The sequence below is a fragment of the Colletotrichum jinshuiense genome, chromosome 6 (genome assembly GCF_051148585.1).
Source record: "Colletotrichum jinshuiense chromosome 6, complete sequence".
Classification (NCBI taxonomy): Eukaryota; Fungi; Ascomycota; class Sordariomycetes; order Glomerellales; family Glomerellaceae; genus Colletotrichum; species Colletotrichum jinshuiense.
In genome coordinates, this window is record NC_139313.1 from 944,201 (window position 1) to 965,365 (window position 21,165).

The 21,165-nt window shown below is 48.7% G+C and overlaps 3 protein-coding genes across 3 annotated transcripts; 2 read left to right on the forward strand and 1 right to left on the reverse strand.

The window, feature by feature from the left end:
• Positions 1 to 7,067: 7,067 nt before the first annotated feature.
• EsH8_VI_000231 (uncharacterized protein) lies at positions 7,068 to 7,563 on the forward strand (the record flags this gene model as incomplete). The annotated part of the gene is made up of 2 exons (XM_083271484.1): positions 7,068 to 7,258; positions 7,314 to 7,563. 2 exons carry the CDS (start codon positions 7,068 to 7,070, stop codon positions 7,561 to 7,563), a joined length of 441 nt encoding a protein of 146 aa, XP_083126658.1.
• Positions 7,564 to 10,002: 2,439 nt separating this feature from the next.
• Positions 10,003 to 11,004, forward strand: EsH8_VI_000232 (aspartic peptidase domain-containing protein; the record flags this gene model as incomplete). Its single annotated transcript, XM_083271485.1, has 4 exons — positions 10,003 to 10,141; positions 10,293 to 10,383; positions 10,440 to 10,795; positions 10,856 to 11,004. The coding sequence occupies 4 exons, from the start codon at positions 10,003 to 10,005 to the stop codon at positions 11,002 to 11,004; spliced, it is 735 nt and encodes a 244-aa protein (XP_083126659.1).
• A 505-nt stretch (positions 11,005 to 11,509) lies between these two features.
• EsH8_VI_000233 (uncharacterized protein) lies at positions 11,510 to 13,315 on the reverse strand (the record flags this gene model as incomplete). Its single annotated transcript, XM_083271486.1, has 2 exons — positions 11,510 to 12,220; positions 12,269 to 13,315. The coding sequence occupies 2 exons, from the start codon at positions 13,313 to 13,315 to the stop codon at positions 11,510 to 11,512; spliced, it is 1,758 nt and encodes a 585-aa protein (XP_083126660.1).
• Positions 13,316 to 21,165: the final 7,850 nt, after the last annotated feature.

The window sequence follows — 21,165 nt, forward strand, 5'->3', positions numbered from 1 at the left end:
GTGTGGATGTTCTCGGGATGAATTCTATCTGCCTCCCACATCCCGTACATTGTGGGGTTACCGATGTTGGCAAAAGCTTCTTTCCAGGGGCTTTAGATGACGAGGCATTCTCCACTTGGCGGGTGGCGCCGCTGCGCGTTGCCCAAACTTCAATGACATTGGACTGAATTCCGATTACCATGACCCTCCGAGGAGGGTGGGCGGCGGGCTTAGCGGAGAGGCCCTGTCCCCTTCTAGGACGCCAGCCGGTGGGAGGACTTTGGATAGGGGCGGAGAACTCGCGGATCGGAATTTATCGAGCCTTTTATCAGCGCCGTATCGATGTATAAACCAGACCCGATGCAAAGGTTTGACAAATAAAGGGTTCAATCAGCGAGAATTGTATTTTCGGCTGTTGTCATGTCATTTGAGTCCAGTACAATCTTATCGCTGCCGCAATAAAGCAGAATTTCTCCGGTCATCAAAGAGAGTGTCGGGAAGTTTTAGGTGACGTGCAACTTTATTCAGGTGGGTTCATCTTGTGTCAACGTCACTTGGCAAACTAAACAAACATGAATCGTTGGTGGTAGGCCGGGGTCACCGACAGAACCACCCTTCGGCCAGGATCCCTAAATTTCGGTGATGACGAACGGGCCTATCTGGATGCAGTCAATCAATCTGAAGTTTTACTATTGGCTCTTGATCAGTCTAATCCACACCGAGGTCGAGACCTTGAGGAGTGCTCAAAGTCGTCACTCGACGCGTGTCGCCTCTGGCTTGTCTATTTCCGGTCAGGGAGGGTGTCAATTTCTACCCGTAAATTAGTGAGACAGCGCTTGACCAGTCTGATTCACCTACAATATTTCGCGAGGCCTTATTCTGTTTCCCAAGCTATGAGCCGGGATCGGGAAGAATAGCCTGGACCGGAGTTTTGACAGTAGCTCCAGCTTGGTGGGAAGAATGTGCATCCCTCCAATTCCCTTTGCTGAGATCAGCATAGGTTAAACAACACTACTCACGAACTTCTCTTACACAGTTTTTGCCATTTAGCTGGCAACCCTTCGGAATTAGTAAAATGCTTTCCGACTGTGATCAGCATAAACCTTCGCGCTCATCCAAGGCTAACGTATAGTAGAGTTCAAGAAAGAAACTCCGCCTCGACAGTTTCCCCTTTTGTAAGCACCTTACTCGACCCTTGGATTTTACTTTTAACTAACGATTTCTGATAGTTTGGACTTCCTAAAACAATGGCAACGTCCCATCCCTTCCACCGCTCAGAATGCCTCCTCAATCCCGCATCACGAATCGTGACCCGAAATAATGTCGTCCGGCGCCTTGGGATTCCTTTTGAATCACAGGATTGATGAACCAACGGAGCCTTTCCCAGTTTGCATCCGTGCACCGTGATTTCGCGGCAAAAAGGGGGCTGACGCTGAGGTCCCATAGACTGCCTTGCTGCGACCACGCAACATCGGAACACCTGTGCCCAAAGGCATTGAAAAGACCTGAGAAACCCGCTGTGTATGGTGACTTGAGGTTAAGGTAGCATACGGCGACTGCCGATTGATATCAAGCTTTTCAACGCGACTTCATAGTTACCCCGTTGGTACTAAATCTCGTCATCTAACATCACAATAACAACTTCGAGTACACCCGCCACTCCGTTCCGGAAGATTAAGCCAAGGTGGCACGGGTTTTGCTGCAGCTCGGAAGAACTCGTTCGTCTTGTCCGCCTCGGGCACAATCCAAGTTGCGGTCCACGTGATAGCCTTTCCGTAGTGCGTAATGGGACAGCGGTGTAGTGTAGATTTTTGTTTTCCGGAAGTCCCACATGCCGAAGAGGGCCAGCACGTAGATGCAACACGGATTTGGGCCACAGAATCGAATCTAATATCAAACCACCCCTGAATCACTGGATGATTCCTGCACCACCGCTGAAGTAGAGGAGCAGGGGCTGTGATTAATATCGAGTCAGTGCATTGTGTACTAGGTCTACTTACTTTCGGACATGGCAACGATGAAACTGTCGGAACACGCGTTGGGCTTAGGGGGATAATTATGTGTGTATAGTGCAACTATTCAGATCCAGTGATCAGTGTGCCGGGTGGTCCCATGGCCTTTGTAGAGTACATTGCCTAGGTGTGAGCCCAAGACTTTATTTCACCAAACACACTTGCCATACAACAGAAACATTGTGATCAAGAGCATGGTGGGCGCTTCGCTGAGAACCTCATTTGATACCTATTAAGCAAGTCTCACTGGTCGTTGCTGGTAGCTAATGACAAATTGACGGTGCAGGATGTGCACCAACATAACCACCAGGACCTCGTATACAGGTTATCCCGCAACGTGTAACACAACCGGCACTTCCTAGCACCGAGACGAAGGTTATAGTCAGCGATGAAATTCCTGATTCAATAGTTGTTAGGCGAATCGTTTTCTCATCCAACGAGATTCTTAAGCATACACACACCAATACATACCAATGACCCCTAATATCTTTGTCGCTGATCTCATTGTGGGCTCTTGTTAACGAGGTCTTGGATACCTGTTGCAGCGAAATCGCAACGGCTATTAACCGGCGCTAGTCTGTCCCCTTCTACAGACAATTCCATGCAAACACTTCACTGCACTCTTATCTGAACAAGGCGTAGGTGTAACACATGCAAGTGTCGTGTGGGGCAGACCGGCCCTAGTACCTACAGGTACCGCGCCTGAATTCCCCCCACGAACGCTTTCTTCTGGTAATGTTGCTTCACCGCCTCCAACCAAAACGTGCTCCTATAGGCATCAAACCCGCATAATCTCTTTTAACCTCCTTCTTCCACCTGAGCTACTGTAAACGCTCAACCATCACTGAAGTCTGCGCCTTACAATGTTCGACAACTCTCCAAACCCCAACTCGGCTTTCCATAAGCAAAATGATCACGACGATGAAATCCCATCTTTGAACCAGAAGGGCGAGTTTGTGGCGATCGGCTTAACATCCTATGTTGAGCGTTTATCCAATGGTACCATCGTCAAGACAGCCTGGCCCGGCGGCGACCGCGCCCACCAGCGACACCGCGAAATCGCTACAGAAGCCGAGATATACGATCGTCTTGGTGGGCATCTTTGTTTAGTGAAAAGAAGGCCTGGGACCCAGATGAATGCACCTTGACCTTGGAAGATATGCCCAACGGAACGCTCAAGGACTACCTCGAGGGACGGCTTGGTGAAACTGCAGGAGATAAATGTCATTTCGTCTTCATCTGGGTATTCGAGAAAAGTTGTATAAAAGTTTAGGAATTATTCGTTCTCTCTGTAACCGCTAATAATGAGACTATGACTCAGGTGGCATCTGCCATCGGGCACAAGACTGTGCATTTGCCTCTCACGGGTTGGTGTAATGGAGCCCATGGTTTGGAGAAAGATGTCGCGATGTGATGTCATTGATGTTCCCTTGTTGATGGGAGCTTTGCCAAGGATGCTTGTCTGATTATGTAGGCAACTATTAGATAAGCAAACATCGGCTTGGCCGTTGAAATTGATGAACGTCTCGCTCCTGCCTCACTCACTCTCTTATCCTAAGGTAGCCACGTGGTTGCGTGCCAAGCACGTTCCTGCCTCTAGAGGAACACCCGGCGATACATACGCATCTATGATCTAGAGAATCCGTCTCCGACCAGCATCTCCATTACCCACTATCAACATCCAGCCCTTGCCGTAAGTCCTTCCAGGAATAGGACGGGTGAGACCTCTATGATGAGACACGAGGAGATGCTCAGTCAGCCATGCCTCAGCATTATTTTCCGGCTCTCAATCTACACGATATTCTGCCAACACACCTGAGAGCGCCTCTTGGTCGGGCGGCCCGAGTGGACAGAATAGTATCTCTCTGTCCTTCAGTGGGTCTTTGCATTCCAGCATTTTCTTGTCGTCGAAGCCAGAGCGTTGGGGATCGACCTGCTCACTGGATTGAGACAAAATTTCCTCAGCTGGTAGGAACACCGTGTGGTTCATTCAGACCAACATGCATAGCAAAGGACGTTGATGCTGGTGTGATAACTCATGCCCGACTCATGGGTGCCCAAGCAAACGGTGTAAGCAATTAGGTCTACCTATAGTACTTTTTACACCGAGCCCACCACCTCCGCTTCAGACCATCTGTAGCACGAGCCATCATCATCTCCGTGATTGTGTCCCAATCATCTGTGTATGGGTCCGTTGTTCGCTGAGCGGCCGCGGGTTTATGCAATGAGTCCCCACCGAGTTGGCCAACCACCGTCATGTTCAGTGCGTTGGAAATCGGTCCGACCTTGTTGCATGTGTCGCTCGTCGTCTGGCTTCAGCCCGGCGGACGGACCGGAAGGGGAACAGAAAAGCATGATGTTGGCGTACACTAAAAGAGGCAGGATAAGTGCTTTGTCGGTGAACTGTACTGGAATGTGGACAAGAGAGAAGAGGGAGCAAGCGTACGTTGGCTTGTTTGTCATTGCAAGGACATAGTCCAGGACATCGTCGATGGGAACTCCAAGATCCAATCTGGATGATCACCACGCAAGCTCTCCATCCAGTGGACATAAGGGAGGTTAAGGTTCACCAAAGGAAACCTTGCGAGGGGTGTTCTAGGCCCTTCGTCGCCATCGATGCGCTTCTCCTCCCTAGGTGTCCCTCAATTCACGGTGCTTTTGGAGCTAGGCAATAAACATGGGCGGGACCCACTGCGACACAATGTTGCTCCATAGACCGATTGTAATCAACTCATCCCAAACAGCCACCTGACCAGAGAGCGGACGAGGCCATCGAAGCAGGGGCGGATAAAGCGGACAAAGCCAAGGCCGTGGTCGAGGTTGCAAATACGAAGCTAACAACGAGAAACCTCGTCGTCCAATCGGAGGACATAGCCAAGGAATTTAGCCTTGGTGGTGATACAGATTGGGATGCTGTCGCGTCTCTTGATCGGTGAACCTGTGGATTTGGTGACTGGCAGCTGGTATATTGTCTGTGTCTGGATAGGGTTTTCAGCTGCCTGGGGAACCCTTGCCTTGATCGCTAGGAAGATAAAAGGAAACATCTCGATATTGGCAAGTTGGAGAAGTACATTGGACCGCATGACGGCTGCAAAGCTCTTCTCGGGTTGTAGCTGAGATTGGTATTCGATTTACCGCTTGTTGTCAGGGTCGAGTCGATGCTGATGGCAGAATGCAGCATTTGAACTCGCCGACCTCGACAGAGGATAGACCCCGACGTCTCGGAAGGACAGAAGGGATAGGCAGAGGCTGTTCGCGTTGTCTTGCTTCTCAGCTTCTCAGCTTCTCAGGGCTAACAACCTTGACGACGCTAGCTCTTCGGTCGTTATCCGTTTCTGGTTCGGGTAAAGCTTGATAAACGAGCCACCCGAGGTGAAGAGGGACCATGACGTTGGGAGTTCACGAAGAGTTATGCCGTTTATTTGTTGGTGGCGGCAGCGGCTTGGGCTGCCACTGCCACGTAAAGTGGCCGAAGGTGTCACGCGTCGATCCACATGTCTCTAGCCACTCGAAGAGTGGTGGACAGATATTTCCTAGCCACTTCATTTGCGAAATTACTGCAATAACGACGGTCTTTTTCTCTGACCGTAATTGCGCCAAATGCGAGGTTGGATGCTGGCCGAATGTGCAAACAGACGTCCCCTACCGCTGGAAAGGCACATGACCGCCACATGTGGTCCGTACATTGATATCCAGTTCAGGTCCAGCCGGGGTCCAGTGAATGGTTTGCATGACTGATCGGAAGACGATCGTAATGACGCCGCCACGGAGATGAGGAGGAACGTGCTGAAGATGATGGATGGGGTGAATGCAGGAGACGTGGCGAGTTGGGCTTCGGCTGTGGATAAGCAAGCACTCCAAGGCGGCAATAGCGGAAGGTTTTCCTACTTCAGGGTCCTCCTGCCTCTTGTGACCCCATAAACCATGCGATCAGATCCCCAAGATGAAATTACCAATAGGGTTTTCATCCAGCAGGTGGACCAAAATATGCACAGAAGTCTGGAACGTAGGAGCATGGACGGGACGTCTTTGGCCAGACAATGAGCCATTTCTTATGCCATATGCGTCTGACACCTCACAGCCGAACTACGCTGCATAGGAAGGGCGAATGGTCAGCTAACTACAACAAAAGCAACCACCCAGCACAACCACATTATTACCGCTTTGACAATTGCAGCCTCATGTCCCTGCTTTGGCCCGTCTGCTGGTGTATATGCTCCCCACTTTGATAAAATTGGTCCGTAAACTACGAGTCAGACTGTCAATTGTTGATTCGGAGGGTCTCTATTGTGACGTTATTGGCCAAGTTACTAACTTCTGTTGATTGCCCCAATTGTCCCTCTATTTGTGCCTGGGAGCGCTGTGGGCCATATGACACGTTGGGGACCAGATTACAGCTACTCTGCTCTGGTCATCCGGTTGTTTTGTGGGCTGAAAGAACCGGCACAAATATTCTTACACACGTAATGATGCCAACCTGGCTTGTAACACGTAGCCAATGTACCACAGTGACCCACAACAGGAAAAAGGTCGAGTATGATTATATTTGATTACCTTTACTTATTCTTACTTGCTGTTTTGTGGTTCTTCCTGCTATATTCTCCTCAATTGTTGCCTAAAGCGTCCGTTTGAGTTGCTGTACGACGCCGCCATGCTGTTTGGACTGCACATAACCGCCCACGTTCTGTCTCATCCAAAATGACTGCCAGAACGGCTTCTCACCGGAAGGATATATCCATGATATGTTGATCCTGCCCGTAACTGCAATATCAGAGTTTGAAGCGTCTAATGACGACGGTCATAGTAACACCAAAGAGCCCACCTCGTGTTCGAATGCTCTAGCTAGTGATCGGTTTGTGGACAGCCTCGTATTTTTAATATTGTTGCATTGCTAAGGAGGTACTCCTCTTTCAACGCTTAGTCCAATTGGGACATATGAGCGGTCTATGACCGAGAGAAGGCGAGATTTAAAAAAATATAAAAGCTTCCATACTAAGTATCCAAAGGGTGATTTCGGAACCATATTGCATTCTTACCTATTAAGCTCAGCCTTTCTTCCTCTTCTCACAGTACAAGATGAAGTTTGCCGTTCTCGCCTCTCTCGCTGCCGTAGCTGCCGCCGCCCCTTCGGTGGAATCTCGGGCCACTTGGACGGAATGGTTCGCTAACATCCATGCCCAACCGGAGCCCTTCAATCCGAACAACCTCACATTCGCTTTCGATTTTGCTTACACCGATGGCACTACCTACAAGTGCTCTACCTACTAGTAAGTTGTTGCTTTCTATGGACTAGACCGCTTGCGTGCTAACGTACACTGTCAGTGACCTTGACACTGGTGTTTCCGCCAACACTTCTTGCGCCGCGGGTGTAACTGCTACTGTCGGGTTTCCTAGCGGCCTGGTCACCATTCAGAACTGGGCGCCTTATGTTTACAACGATTACGTGCAAAAGACCTATACTGCCAACATTTCGACCGAAAACCCGAACTACCTTTGCGGCCACAGTGGCACCCCTGGTGTTGCCGCTACGTGCTTCAACCAATTTGGCACATTCACCGCTACGGTTATCTAAAGGCTCGTTGTGATTTGGTTTAGTGCGTATCAGAAGTAGTCAATATTGACTAGGTGGCCACTAAGATAGAGAGATAGAGCGCAAATAACACAACCTCTCCGCTTGAAAAACCCCACCACAAGGCAGTGATGAAAAGGAAAAACTAGAAGAAGCACCAATAATAAAAGAATTACTGAGAATTGCAGAGCTATGATTAAAGTTTGTGGTAATCAGTAAAATATTATCGCTAATCGAACTGGATTAGAGATAACGATTGGAGGAAGGGTAATTGCAAGACCCATTGAGTAGTGTAGCTAGTGTCCGTGACTCGAGGAAGGAAAAGTGATTACTTTTTGGGACGATCAAGCGGGATGTAAATGCCAACGCAAAGCGTGATACATGAATAATAGTGCAGCCTGCGCCCGAGGCGTGCCAAACGAAATGTCTACACTCCACTGAACATTCCTAGTTCAAATTAGAAGGCCTGATTTCTTTTCATGCCTGTTTCTTAATCAATTATGAGTCGCTACTCTCTGGCCACTTCTATCCTCTTGACCGAGCTGAGAAAAGTTGTAGGGTATCAAGCATTAGATCGCGCAAGTAGCCGGAAATCAGTAAAAGACGTCTTCCTCAACACAGGGGACCAACAGTGTGGTCAAGAATATAATCGGGGCTGACTCGCGCAGCCGCGATCTGTCTGTCCGCGGGGACCGAAGCTCGCAGTGGAGAGGATCCACTTTGAAAAAGACTACAACTACGTCTTTGTGTTCGTTAGCTAATCAATGTCGATTCGATGCAATACACCTAGGGTTCATTGATCAAAAAGTGATTTTTATGCTTGAGGGATTCTCCCCACCCTGGTTAACCTGCCTCCTCTTTAATAGAAGTCAGATTTTGTGAGTTCGGTGCGGTGTTCCTCGTGAAGTTTTTCCATAAATAGAGGCGGATAAGGCGCATACTAGTACAGAATAAATATATGTTGCAGCCTAGACGTTATGATTTATGGATTCTTTGATCACCTAAGCCGGAATAAAAACCCCAAATTCTATGAAGACACTCTGCTTAATGGGCGAGTGCGCGTTGAAGGTGGGAAGATTGACCCCAACGTCGCGTCGTCCACCTCGCCAGAGTTGCTGAGAGCGTTCACCAGGGAGGCCCTAGTCCAGCGCTGTTGTGAGCGAATAAAAATATAAATTCTTACTCAAGAGGTTAATAATGAGAAATTCCAAGCTCACGATCCCTGTCGGCGCGTAAGTGACCAGACGTACTATGGTATTACGGAGTGGTGGGCCAGCGTCCAACAGGATGCGATTGTCGAATAAATTGCGGGTTTCACCTCACTAAGAGTTTCTCATTCTTTGACGCTACATGGATGATAGGCCCTGGCCCAGGATAACTTGCTGTGTACTTCGTAACAAAACAGGATATTGATAATGGTTGCCTCTCGTACCCAAAACAAAGCCCGCTAGCCGCTCTACATGCCTATCACGGTTACGACGAACTAGAGGCAGACTGAAACGCGAGATTAGAAACAATAATTGCTCCACTGCTACCGAATCATTAGCTTAAGCCTAAATTAAAGATATCAATGCATGTATATGTGATTAGGAGGGCCCCTTTCGTCGTCTATCTGCGTGCTCATTACTTGTTTAATTGTCTCCTCGTATTCACTTTGTCATGGTTCTACTAAGGGGCCGTAGCTCTCTTTATCTTCTAGAAAACAACCTCTAACAGCTATACAGGCAACTAGGTTTAATCCTAGGGCTGGTTACCGATAGTGGCTAGATATTGATCTTTAGTGGTAATCTAACCAACATTAGATTGAGCGGTTTTGTACAAAGTTAAATACACCAATATCAATTATAGTGTCTTAGAGGACCCTTCAGGTTGAAGTCTCCTACGCAAGAGGAATATATATGTATCTCGCCTCACAGGTATTCCAACCAGCTCATTGCGCTTCAACAATTTGAAATCAACTACCCGCATCTGCTAACACGCATAATCTAATACCTACTCACTCTTACCCGTTTCTTTTCGTTCAAAATGACACGAGCATCCATAATTCTACTCTTAGCTGCGCTCGCCTACATAGGCCAGCCGGCTTACGCCCTCATCAACTTACCACTTATAGCTCGACAACACCCTGACACCGTGAAACGATCCAATCCCGGACCTAAGTTCCAAAAGTTGACCCACGAAATGGGAGGCGATAATTATTATTATAGTGTTGAAATCAAAATCGGAAAACCTCCTCAGGCTTTGACTGCACAGTTGATGACGGCCGACTCGAAAATCTGTGGGTGGAGAGATGTATCGCAACCTATGTGTCTGCTGCTAACGGAAACAGGGACTGGCACCACAGTGTTCCATTTGAACGAGAGTAAGACGCTGTCAGGTCCCCAAGGGCGAGACGTAGCCACGTACGGAGACCCTACGACGTATCCGCCCAGTAACGACACAATGTATTTCGAACTCTATAAGGACAAATTTGAGATCGCCAACACCAAAATTTGCAGCCAAACCTTTGGTGTTTTGGATGAGCCATCAGTCGGTGTATCAGTGGGCCTCGGACCGGATCTTAACCATGGATACGAGCCTGGTACGCCATACAATACAGTGCTTGACAGTCTTGCCGCCCAGGATTCAATTCCTGGTCGCGCATTCAGTGTTGATCTACGCCCTTTTGAATCAACGGAGGGCAAGGAGTTAATTTCCAGTCTCAAAGTCTAATCATACTGATATAACGACAGGTGCTCTGACGTTTGGCGGTGCCCATACTGGCCGATTTGAAGGGGACCTCATTAAGCGGCCGCTAGTAAAGGACGAGCTTGGAACCTTTGGGTCAGTGCTAAAATAAATGCGCATGGTTTGATGTACACTAACGAATATGTTATTAGGCCGTCTGTTGTTCTCTCAAAATTAGGCCAAACCGCTCCTAACGGAACGACATACGAGTACGACATTCCCGAGGGAGACGACGTCTTAACTATAGATAGTGGTAACCAATTCTTCCGACTCCGCCACTCTTTTGTCGACCCCCTCTTTAGGGACCTTGGTGCTGTGAATGATGGAAACGACGCCTATTTTGTCCCATGCTCCAAGGTTAATGACACGGGTACCTGGGACTTTCATTTTGGTGAAGCTACAGTCAAGGTGCCATATAAGAACATTATCACAGATATTACAGACGATTCAGGCGAAAATTGTTTTGTTGGTGTTTTAACTACTTGGAAGGGACAGCTTCGTCTTGGACGTGAGTTATTTTGGTATTGCGAATAAAAGTATACCCTTATGATACTAACAGTATGTGCAGAACCGTTCATGCAAGCAGCATATCTTAGCTTCGATTATGACAACAGGGTTGTCGGTATGGCTCAGTCGGCTGATTGCGAAGGCCAACTGGTACCATTTACGTCCGGTCCAAACGCTATTCCGAAGCTTTCAGGGTGTAAAGCGAAGTGATACTGCTTCTGCAATAGTGCAACATTACTGTCGCCTTCGAACCATGAATCTCGAATTTAAGCACAAATCGTTTACCTACTGCAGCTTTAGAAAATACAACTCATGGTTGAGTGTGTTGCAACAAATATTCCGTTCATCATCCAAGGGCAAATATAAAGGACAAAACTAAGAGCATTATCTCTTTTAAAAGCCTCCAGTAACATGAATATTGAAGTGACTCGCTAGAGAGACAAAGAGCTTCTCATTTTTCTTCTGGAGAAGTGGCATGGCCCATGTTTTAAAGGCCGCCCTGTAATCGCCGCTTTCCGGCTAATTGTTTCGCCTTTGATCTGTACAACATGTCCATATGCTGGTCGTGGCTTGAATTCTACGGAAACATGCTTTTCATCTTGTTTGCGTGGCGAGAAAAGAAAGAAAAGCAAGGAATTAATTGGGGTAACGTTACAGATCAATGCGTAAACTCGCCCTCTTATGCTGCCAACTATTAACAGTGTTTCTCTATCAGTTAGATATCCACCTTAGACAATCTAACGTAACATTGCTTCGGCTTAGATGTAATGGCCTCGATGGGTTCGTAAGTTGACAGTTCCTCAGGACAAGGCAGCAACTCGAAGTTCCAGACGACCAAGCTCACCATCAGCCTCAAATTCAAATACGCCAGCTTGCGCCCGTAGCAGCCCCTATTTCCCAGCCCGAACGCGATTATCGGCCCAGCAGTAGAGTCGTAATCTTCCGCGCCGGTCTCATTATCCCGCGCCAGCCACCTGTCCGGCCGGAAGACTTCTATGTCGTCCACGGGCCAAGCCCGGATGCCCCGGTCTTTGGCCGCCATTTGGGACGTCTCACTGCGCAGCTTATCGTCAATCTGGAATGGCGGCGCGGTAAAACTAGGGCCTAAGCCCGGAAAAAATACCACTGTATCTTTTGGAATGTGGTGACCGAGGATCTCTGTGTCTTGACTGCATTGTCGCTCCAAAACTGGGGCGGTGTGGGCAAGTCGCAAAATCTCTTCGATGACAGCGTCGAGGTACGGAATCCTGGCCTTGGTTATTTCATCGTGCGTGGGGTTGCGCTTCTCAGCGCGGGCCTCGGCGTGGGCGGCCCACAAGTCCTGTCGGAGCCTGGTTTGTGAGTGTTGGGAGTCGGCCAGAAGCTTTACACCCCAGCAAAAAGTGGTACTAGTAGTATCGTGGCCAGCCACGATAAAGCCCAATATCTGGGACCGTCAGTGTGTGGCTTGGGGGAAAACGGGCAAGGAACACACCTCATCCCTCGTGACTGGTGACCAGTATAGCGGATCACGGCCTTCCTTTTTGGCAAATATGCGCTCCCGCTGAAGGATTAGCTCAGTAGCAGACTTGACCCAGGATTCGTTCTCCTCGTCAGACATGTGAATTTTTTCCATGGCATGGCTGACCTGCTCTCTGAAAAACTGATGTCGAATAGCGCGGAGTTTCCTTTCCCGTGGCTGGAGTTGCTTCCACCACCACGCAAGTTTTGTGAAGCCCGACTCGCTAACCTCCTGGATGAGGTCACTGGCCGCCAAAATGGCTTCGAGGGACTCGTGAGGTCTGGTGACAGGAAAGTCAATCGGAATGGCCCCGCCTGCCGGGCTGTAAGCATGCTGCTCCACCTGCCCGTCTTTCGCCTGGAGCAATTCGAGTTGCGGAAGAAGTGCACGATGAGGGCAACCGTTACCGAAACCAAAATCCAAAACGGCATCCAGTGCAGTGAAAAAAACGTCGTTTTCGGCGGAGAAGGGTCGCTTGTCCGCGATATCGGCCTTTGCATTCCACAAGTCCACAAGACGGCTTACGCTCGTATAGATATTTGGTGCCGCAACGCCGCGAAGGAAGCGGGGTGTCATCAAATCTTGCAGAAGCCGTCGGTGGTTCTTCCACTCAGCCCCCATTTTTAGGTTAATGTGGAAGTTTGGGGCATCGCCACCCAACATAGCGATTGACCAGTCGGAGCGGTCGAACTCCTTGCGGCGCATGAGGATATCTTGGGCTTCGCGAAAGTCGCTGACAACGAGCGAGGGTTTCCCAAAAGGCGTTATAAAAAGTTGAATGATGGGGCTGGAATGGCGCTGAGCCTGACTGGCCATCCAATGCATGAGATTGCCGTTGGATTCTTTGGTCATCGCTGGAATGTCGCCAAGCATAGATTGAAGTGCTGATGAGTTGTATGGGATTCCAGCAATGGGCTTAGGGAGGAAGTATCGATAAAGTGCGTATAGCACGATTGCAATGGTTCCAGCCACAAGGCCGAAGAGGCGATGCGTCGTATCCAGACTCTCTAAAATCTCCATTGTGTGAATCGCTGGCTGCGTGATGTTGAAGGTAGTTTTTTCTTTCCCCCCGTTTCTTTAACTAGATATCGACTATGGAACTCTTTTAGATTATTCAACCACTTTGGCTTTCAAAGCGTATTATAGGAAACTTGACATCTGCAAGAGGAAGTCCAGTCGGTGACCCGAGGATTGCCGACTGTGTCCTAACGGCCCGTGCCGCGAGCCACAAATCCCGAATGCACGGACGCAGTCATAGTTTCGTCGTTTACGGACCCCGAAGTAATGCTGTCAGAGTGTAAGTTAGGTAATCAACTCAGACCTCCGGGGATGTGTGTCAAGGTACCTAGACTTTGAGACCTGTTTCTCAGACCTTTCATAAAATACATCCCCTTATTACTGTCACAGTCTTTCTGGCAGCCGTTCCGGTTCTGGCAGAAGGGGTAAGACTGTCGAGGGGTCGGGATCGACCCGGTAGGTGTCGTGAGATATCGCGAATGAAGGACCAATGTAAACCAGGCAAACAGAGCAGAAAAGACCAAACAACAAAAGTGAAAGCTAGGTCTGAGCCAAGTGATATCTTCAAGGTTGAACCCTCCCCAGGGGTTTTGGTGTGTATCTGTCTATATACACAGTGGTCACGTGTTCCATCACGTGTCCTATACCAAGCCTGGTTGACTTAGACGAAAAGCCGTTGACAATTATTCTACCCACTCGGATATCCTCCTTTGGCGCCAAGGAGCAAACTATGCATCCGAAGATGAATCTACAGGTCGATCAAGGGACCTGTGCTCTTAGACTCCGCAACTGTCCGGCCGCGTCGTTTCTTGCTTCGCTCGAAGATCTTATCTCTTTTGGCGTTGGTTGTCTCAGAAGTGATCATGAAATAAGCTACGAGGTTGGCGATCAGTTAGCGGCGTGTCAGCCATTGTTCTGGAGCTACTGTAGGTGTTCTGCGCGGACGTAACGGGTTTGGCCTAGTCGGGCGCCGTTTTCATGTTGGAGCCGCGTTTGAGACATTGCTGCCCGAGGTGAGATACGGCCAGCTCGCAGGAAGGGGGCCTGGTCCGCTTTACAAGATAGGGTGGTGAAGGCGAGGGAACTGAGATCGCGGTGAAAGTCGCAATAGGAATCAACAAAACACCAACTCGGGCCTGAACATGAACATGGCACTGGCTCCTGCCGGTATCCGCGGCTGCCCGTGCGGCCACATGATGTTCGCTTGTGTTTGCCACACGGGACTACGGGTGATTATGTCAGGAGCCAATGCTGGCCGGGTCGCTCTCCCGGCACCCCGAGACTTTGCTATGGCGTCCTTAGCCTACGCAGCCCGGGCCGGCCGACGTAGTACTGAGAGGAGTCGCTATCCAGATTGAGAATAAGTTGTGCGATCCCTGAACAATTCACCGACCACACTTTAGGCACAACAACCCCACGATCTAGTCTCGCCCAAAGGAATGCGGGAACTTGGTGGCTTATCCCTGTAGCATATCGCTCTCGCGATCCTTGACTGGAACGAAGGCTTCGCAGTGATTTAGAGATGACAACATGATGCAGCCACAAAATTGTGAAACCCCTAGTCGCGTTAAACCTGCGCTCGACGAGTGGCCAATCAGTCGATTATGGTGAAGGGTCCAAACAAAACTCGGTCTTCTTCCGAACAGAACAATATATTGGTGCCTTTTTCCTTCACCTCAATCCCTTCAGTACTCATGCCAATTGTTTCCTTTGCTTTCATTTTACCTGGCCTAAACCATTGTGGAAATAAGCGCCAAGATACTTCCAGCCAGAGCCACATTTACCAAAGATGCGACCTTCAATGACTCCCAGCCATCATAATTAGAACATGCTTAGCTTTATGGCATCAGCCAGTTTGCAGCTGGCTTTCGCAAGTAATCAACCTCTTTTTGGACGGTTGAGATATTGTCTGGCCATATCGCTCCGTCCTCCCTTCGAACAGCGCTCACAACTTTCTTACAAATAGGGAATCCCTTTCCGCCTTCGCGGGTAATGCTATACTCCATGGCAAACTTCCCAGCCTTGCCTTTACTATAGGCATTGTGGCCGTCAAGAAATACATCGTCTTTCGCGGGCTCACGACCAAGTTGGGGGCCGCATCCTCCGCACACTTCAAGTACGGTCATGTCATGTTGCTCGGTGGCCAGTTCATCGGGGGAGACTTAAGATCATTTGATTTTCTTCGATACCACGCTAAGCATCAAATATGCTTTAGTAGTACACTGCGCGTTCGAGCGTCTCGTACTTCCGCGGTGTTTCGGCCCACGGGGCCCAACCCCAGGCCCCAGTGCTCTGCCCATTGACAAAGGTTCACTGGGCCATCTCGCCACTACCCTACGAGACATCACGACCTCTGCGAACTGCATTAAAATTGGGGCCTCATAGGACAACATACGTATAAGAGCTAAGAATAGTACAACTTGATTGTCGGCTTGTAGTTCAAGACCGTCAAGTCTACCTTCACCTCAACGGAAATTCAAAACCTGGAAAGCGCCTAAGGCACCGACTCGCGTTTAACGAGGAAGTCACTTCTTTTCGTCCTTTTCAATTTCTGCTCCGTACTCAGTATGGGCTTAAATGTTCATTTGCTTGTATTTGAACTCTGCTAGAATCTACGTGCATACGGTTGTACACTTGACGTTTCTCAAAAACGCGCATCAAATCACGCATTTGAAATCTCTTCTCATTTCTTACACCAGCCATACATTAACATATACGATAAAGACATAGCTCTTGGGGAATTTTGAAAGTGCCTCTCAGTCCAGGCAGGTTACACATCTTGCAAATCATGTGCTGGAAGAAGCAGTTTCTTCTCAGATGATTGCCGAGCGGAGGGGGACAGTATTCCAAGCCAGCTGCAAATCCTCAATGAAAACCTCAGCAAAAACAAGCCCTCGTCTTTTGATACTGTCCAACAGCGACATGACGCGGAGTCTATCCAAGGAAGATAGCGTGAACACGCCAATGACCACTAGATGATCTATGAAAATGAAAGACTCAAGACCCACATGCTTCATTCTTGTCTCGATATGTTCTAAAGCAGAGTTTGCTATTTCTGGGAGGTTAGGTTGATGAAGAGGTTCTATGTTGATCGGCCCATTTAGCCACAAAGGGTGTGCAAATAATTGAACCATGCTCATCCTGAAGTAGTGAATATGCAACCAAAACATGTCGTAGGAATGGTCTTTAACATTCTTGGATACTCTCACAATACGCTCAAATTCATCGACGGCCTTCAATAGTTCTGAAGCTTCTGCAACGGTCTTTTTTCCAGCAGCGAGATGCTCAGCGTAGGTTGATGAAATGCTCTCGCTAGCGAAGGTACTGTCTTCCAGCTGGCAGCTTAAGTCAGATAAATTAATGAACTCCTCCTGCCGATCGATCCATTCACGAGTCCTGGTGATTGACTTAGCAATGCAAGACGGAGTATGCTTGGAAATGCAACTTACTGTGCGTAAATAGCTGCTGTTGATGAATAGAAAGTAGGTATGCATTCGAAGAGCGACCTATCGTGTTCTTTACTGACCAGGGCACTGCTCTTCTGGATGCCAAAATCCGTCGTGCTCCATTCTGGGCTGTTAAAGAGAGAGCTGCGGTAGCGCATCATGGAGCCATATGCTTCGAAAATACCAAAGATCCACAGTACAGACTTTTCAAAATCTGCTGAGAACCCACGAGGGCCACGTGGCTGCACAATGTAATTTGTGATCTGATCAAGCATATGCAATATGATGTTGGGGCTCCGATTGCTCATTATCTATTTAGGTCAGTTAAGAATTATGGCGATTTCAAGCTCTCTGATGAAATACCTGTAGCAGACAGAAGAGGATAGCGAGCAGCATCAGAGACTGGTCCATGTGCGGATCAGGCCTTTGAAAACGCGTCTGGATTACGGCGTAGAGTTCGTGCTGCTCGCGTTCCATGAGCATACCACCCGTTCGAATCGTACCTGACCGTCGGCCCCTGGAAGCGTATGCTTTCCCCATACAAGCGAGGACTGTTCGAATACTACTGTCTTCTCGAAACCAATGGCGAAGCCTGGGTGACGAAAACATGTCGGTGATTGGCGAGGGAGATTCTCCTACAAAATGGTGGATGAGGGCTAGGTACCCCTCATGGTCTATCGCAGGCGTGATGCGCCACGCAGGTGTATTGATCGCGGCGTTCAGCCGTTTCTCTACGACAGCTCGACTCTGTTTTGCGTCCCGAGGAGTTTGGCTTCGGCACGCAGTCAAGCGCGTTTTACAGGCTCCGCATGGTCGGCGGCCTTCACACTGCAGGGTAGGATCAGTAAGTTGGTCCAGGACCGGAATGATTTGGGGCTGCAACCTACCTTAGTTCGACGTATGCGGCATTGCTCACACCGACGGACCCGAAGACGCTCATCCAACGGCCCGATGTTTGTGGCTCTTTGGCGGTCATAGGGATTCATGTTGACTCCGTCACTACAGCTTACGGAGAGAGTTGTTGCAAAAGTGGAAGACCGTAGCAAGGAATAGGTACGGTTATAAACTACGTTAAGTATTTGCAGTCTAGTTGGCAGAGTTACTGTAGTGCCAAAACCAAACTCTAGTAGGTGGGTCAGTTGTTAATGCAAAAGAGGAACGGGGGGGGTTAGAGGCAAAAGGAGAAACCCAAAGCTGGGAACGTGCTCTAGCCCAGTCGGTTTCTAGTAGCCATTACGCGATCCTTGCCAACCGTGCCACTGTAGAGTACTATGTCACAGCAGCACCTCCTGTATCTTGAATTCGAACATTATTGATGTCGCGCTTTGAATGTGATTATAAGACGTCTCCGCTAATCAGCAGGGTTCCGTCGGCAAGAGTCCATGATGGCCGAGGAGCACATTGGGGTTTGATGGTTTGATAATCGTTAGCGGAAATCTGAGTTACTTGCGGACGACCAATCTGCATGCATAAAGTGATAGAAAAAGTCAGTTTCGCTACGCTATTCTCATCTGATCTTTTTAGAGACCAGTGCTGCGTAGTGTATCGTTTTGACCTCTCCGCACCAACCATCCAGAGGGGACATCGCGTTTGTGCAAAATTTGATATCTCTCGGTTTTGCTGGCATCAGAAAAATCCTCGGTCGGTACATAGTAAGTAGCAACTGATGAAATGATGGGCAGAGCTGAAATAAGCTTGCAGCTTAAATGACCAACACAATGGTTTTGAGTTTGTTAACCCGAGTGTCATAATACTCATCTCTTCGCAAATGGATAGCGGCTAATTTCAGAATCAAGGGACATTAAATGATGAATCACGGCGACTTCTGACGAGCTTCTAAACGGAAATAGAGAAAGAGAACAAGGATAAAGGCCACTTGAGAGTGTGTTCATGATTCAAGCAAGTCGGTGAAGCTAATATAATTGACGGTGTAAACCTTATTCTAAATACGAAACTAGGAGCGACAGGACAGAAGCGTCAGCGACACAGACGTTGAAGGTACCGTAGGCCTTCAGGCTGGCGTCGACGACACCACCCTTCTCGCGAGGCATCATGGCAGCCGTGTCGACAGGGTTGAAGTTGGAGTGGAAGTTTTGAGGAAGCCTCTCATAGTCTGCTGTGTACTGTCGAGAATGCTCTGTAGATGAAAGAGAATTGACGAGGTAAAAAAAGTAGACACTGGGAGCGATGGGAGATATCAATTTGCAGCCTAAAAGGTATCCACGTCTTCAATCCACTCCAATACACCTTGGACCCGGTGTATAAAGTTCTACAACATTGCAGCCCTGGTCTTCAGATTCCCTCAACGTCACCCAACAAGATCCATCCATGTCCCATACTAGGAGACCAGATTACCGAGGACCGTTATCGGGTAATTTTTGCATTGCACTGCCTGCTGTCTGCTATTTCGTCAGCACAATCTAGACGAGCCAACCTACTCAAGACTCGGTAAAGTGAGATCCGGCGCAGCCGTCCATGTCGAATTCACTGGGGCTGCGTGGTGAGGATTCTCATCGGACATCGTTGGACGGCGAGCGCACTGTCTGATCGGACTGATCCACCTGCAGTTGACAGGCAAAGATGCTTATCGTAGATCGGCGGAACCTGCAGGGGCTTCCCACTCTAGCACCATGCCAACTCGCTTAGTAAAAAGGGTCGAGACCGGCACGGGGGAAAAATGTCAGAACAAGTGGCGCCATCGACGGGACTGCGTATACCGACTCATTAACCATCAAAGTCGGACACAATTGGAACAAAAAATGTTTTAAATATTTTTTGGAAGAAGAAAAAAAAAAAGACTGCGCCTGCGTCATACCCAAGAGCCGATGCAACCTCTCGCAACGGCGGTATCTCCATGCGCACACCCGCTATTCTGCCAGGTATCTGAGCATTGGCATCCATGCTTCAGATTAAGCTCGCTCGCAGTGCCAGGCCTGACGGCGCTGGCCAGCATCAACGAAATCTTTGTCAGTACGCGTATATACGGATATAACAGTAGTTGGCGCAAATATTTTGAAACAACAAGAAGACGGGTCTTTGGAAAGCTGAGGTAGGGGACGAACTGAATCAGAGCTCCATGTGTTGTCATGCCCGAATCGGCCCGTTAGGCCTAAACACTCTCATAATGTGGATTGGATTGGAACTGGGGCATTTCGCTTAGATTATAAGCAAGAAGCATCCTCGGTTCCACGGGGATGGGATGACTAGTTCCTGCGCTTCGAGCGGGTGTCACTTGAATGCATCCGATCTCTACTTAGCTGTCTGGTACAACTTCATTATGCACATCAAGGTGTCAAAACACTGTTTGAGCATGGTGTCCTGGCCACCAAGGTTGAACGTCAACTGCGACGACCTCCGTATTGAACGTGGTGCGTTTCAGACAACAAACTTAACAAGCGACATTCCGCCTCTTCCTGGTTGGCACGCGATGCACCGTTATCTTAAACTTCTCTAAGCTGCCGTCGAAGCATTCGATGATGAAGGGGTTGCAACGTTGTTTATGTCGTTACGACAGCTTTAACACACTCTGATGATTCCTATAACACCGGGCAATTATGCTGCAGTTCGCTGCATATCTACACACAATCCAATACCGAGGTTGGGTTGTTTGCGCTGAACGAACGCCAAATTACCCTGCAGAAGTTGATGACTCGAGTTTCAGAATCGCATCATAACACGCGAGTATGTTTAATACTAGGTTACTACGCATGCGGTATATTAGTTTTGCTTCCAACAGGCTTGGAACTTGGCTCGCCTTGACGTAGGTCAGTTCCAAGCAACTGGTATACAGGAAATTGTGAAGAAGGTATATAACTAGCCGTAAACCTAGCTCTGACCTTCGAAGTGGGTCAGGTGCGCCAACCAAACCATTCCCCAACGGATTGACCCGAAGCATCTTTCGAGCGGCTTCCGAATCTCGATTCCCTTGTGATACAATGGCACTGGGAACTCGCTCCCTCAAGAGGGGAATAAAAATTGACCAGCTAACCGCAAATCTTGCTGAATTTATACTTTAATGTGGTTTGGCACCGGCGATCTGTCATTGGAAATGCAAATACTCTTTCCCGCCTCCTCTCTCTATCAAGTTGTTTGTCAACTGATGCAGCAAACGTCAACTGCAAATCGATCTTCCAGAAGATCGGTTCTCAGCGGCTATGGATTGAGCAATTTCGGGTCGAGATACTATCATTTGAGCAATTTAGCTGAGGATTGACTTACTGTAAATTGAGATACGATATGTGCTCTGGTTGTAAGTAGAGCAAGAGCTGACGCAACCAATCCCAGCGCCCCCGCCTTCCCCCAGCACACAAACAAAGTTTATTTTCAAGATGGTCTAGGAATCTAAAACCAAGATAGTACAAAATCCGTTGCGTGTGGCACGATTCTGGTGATATTTAGTAATACTAT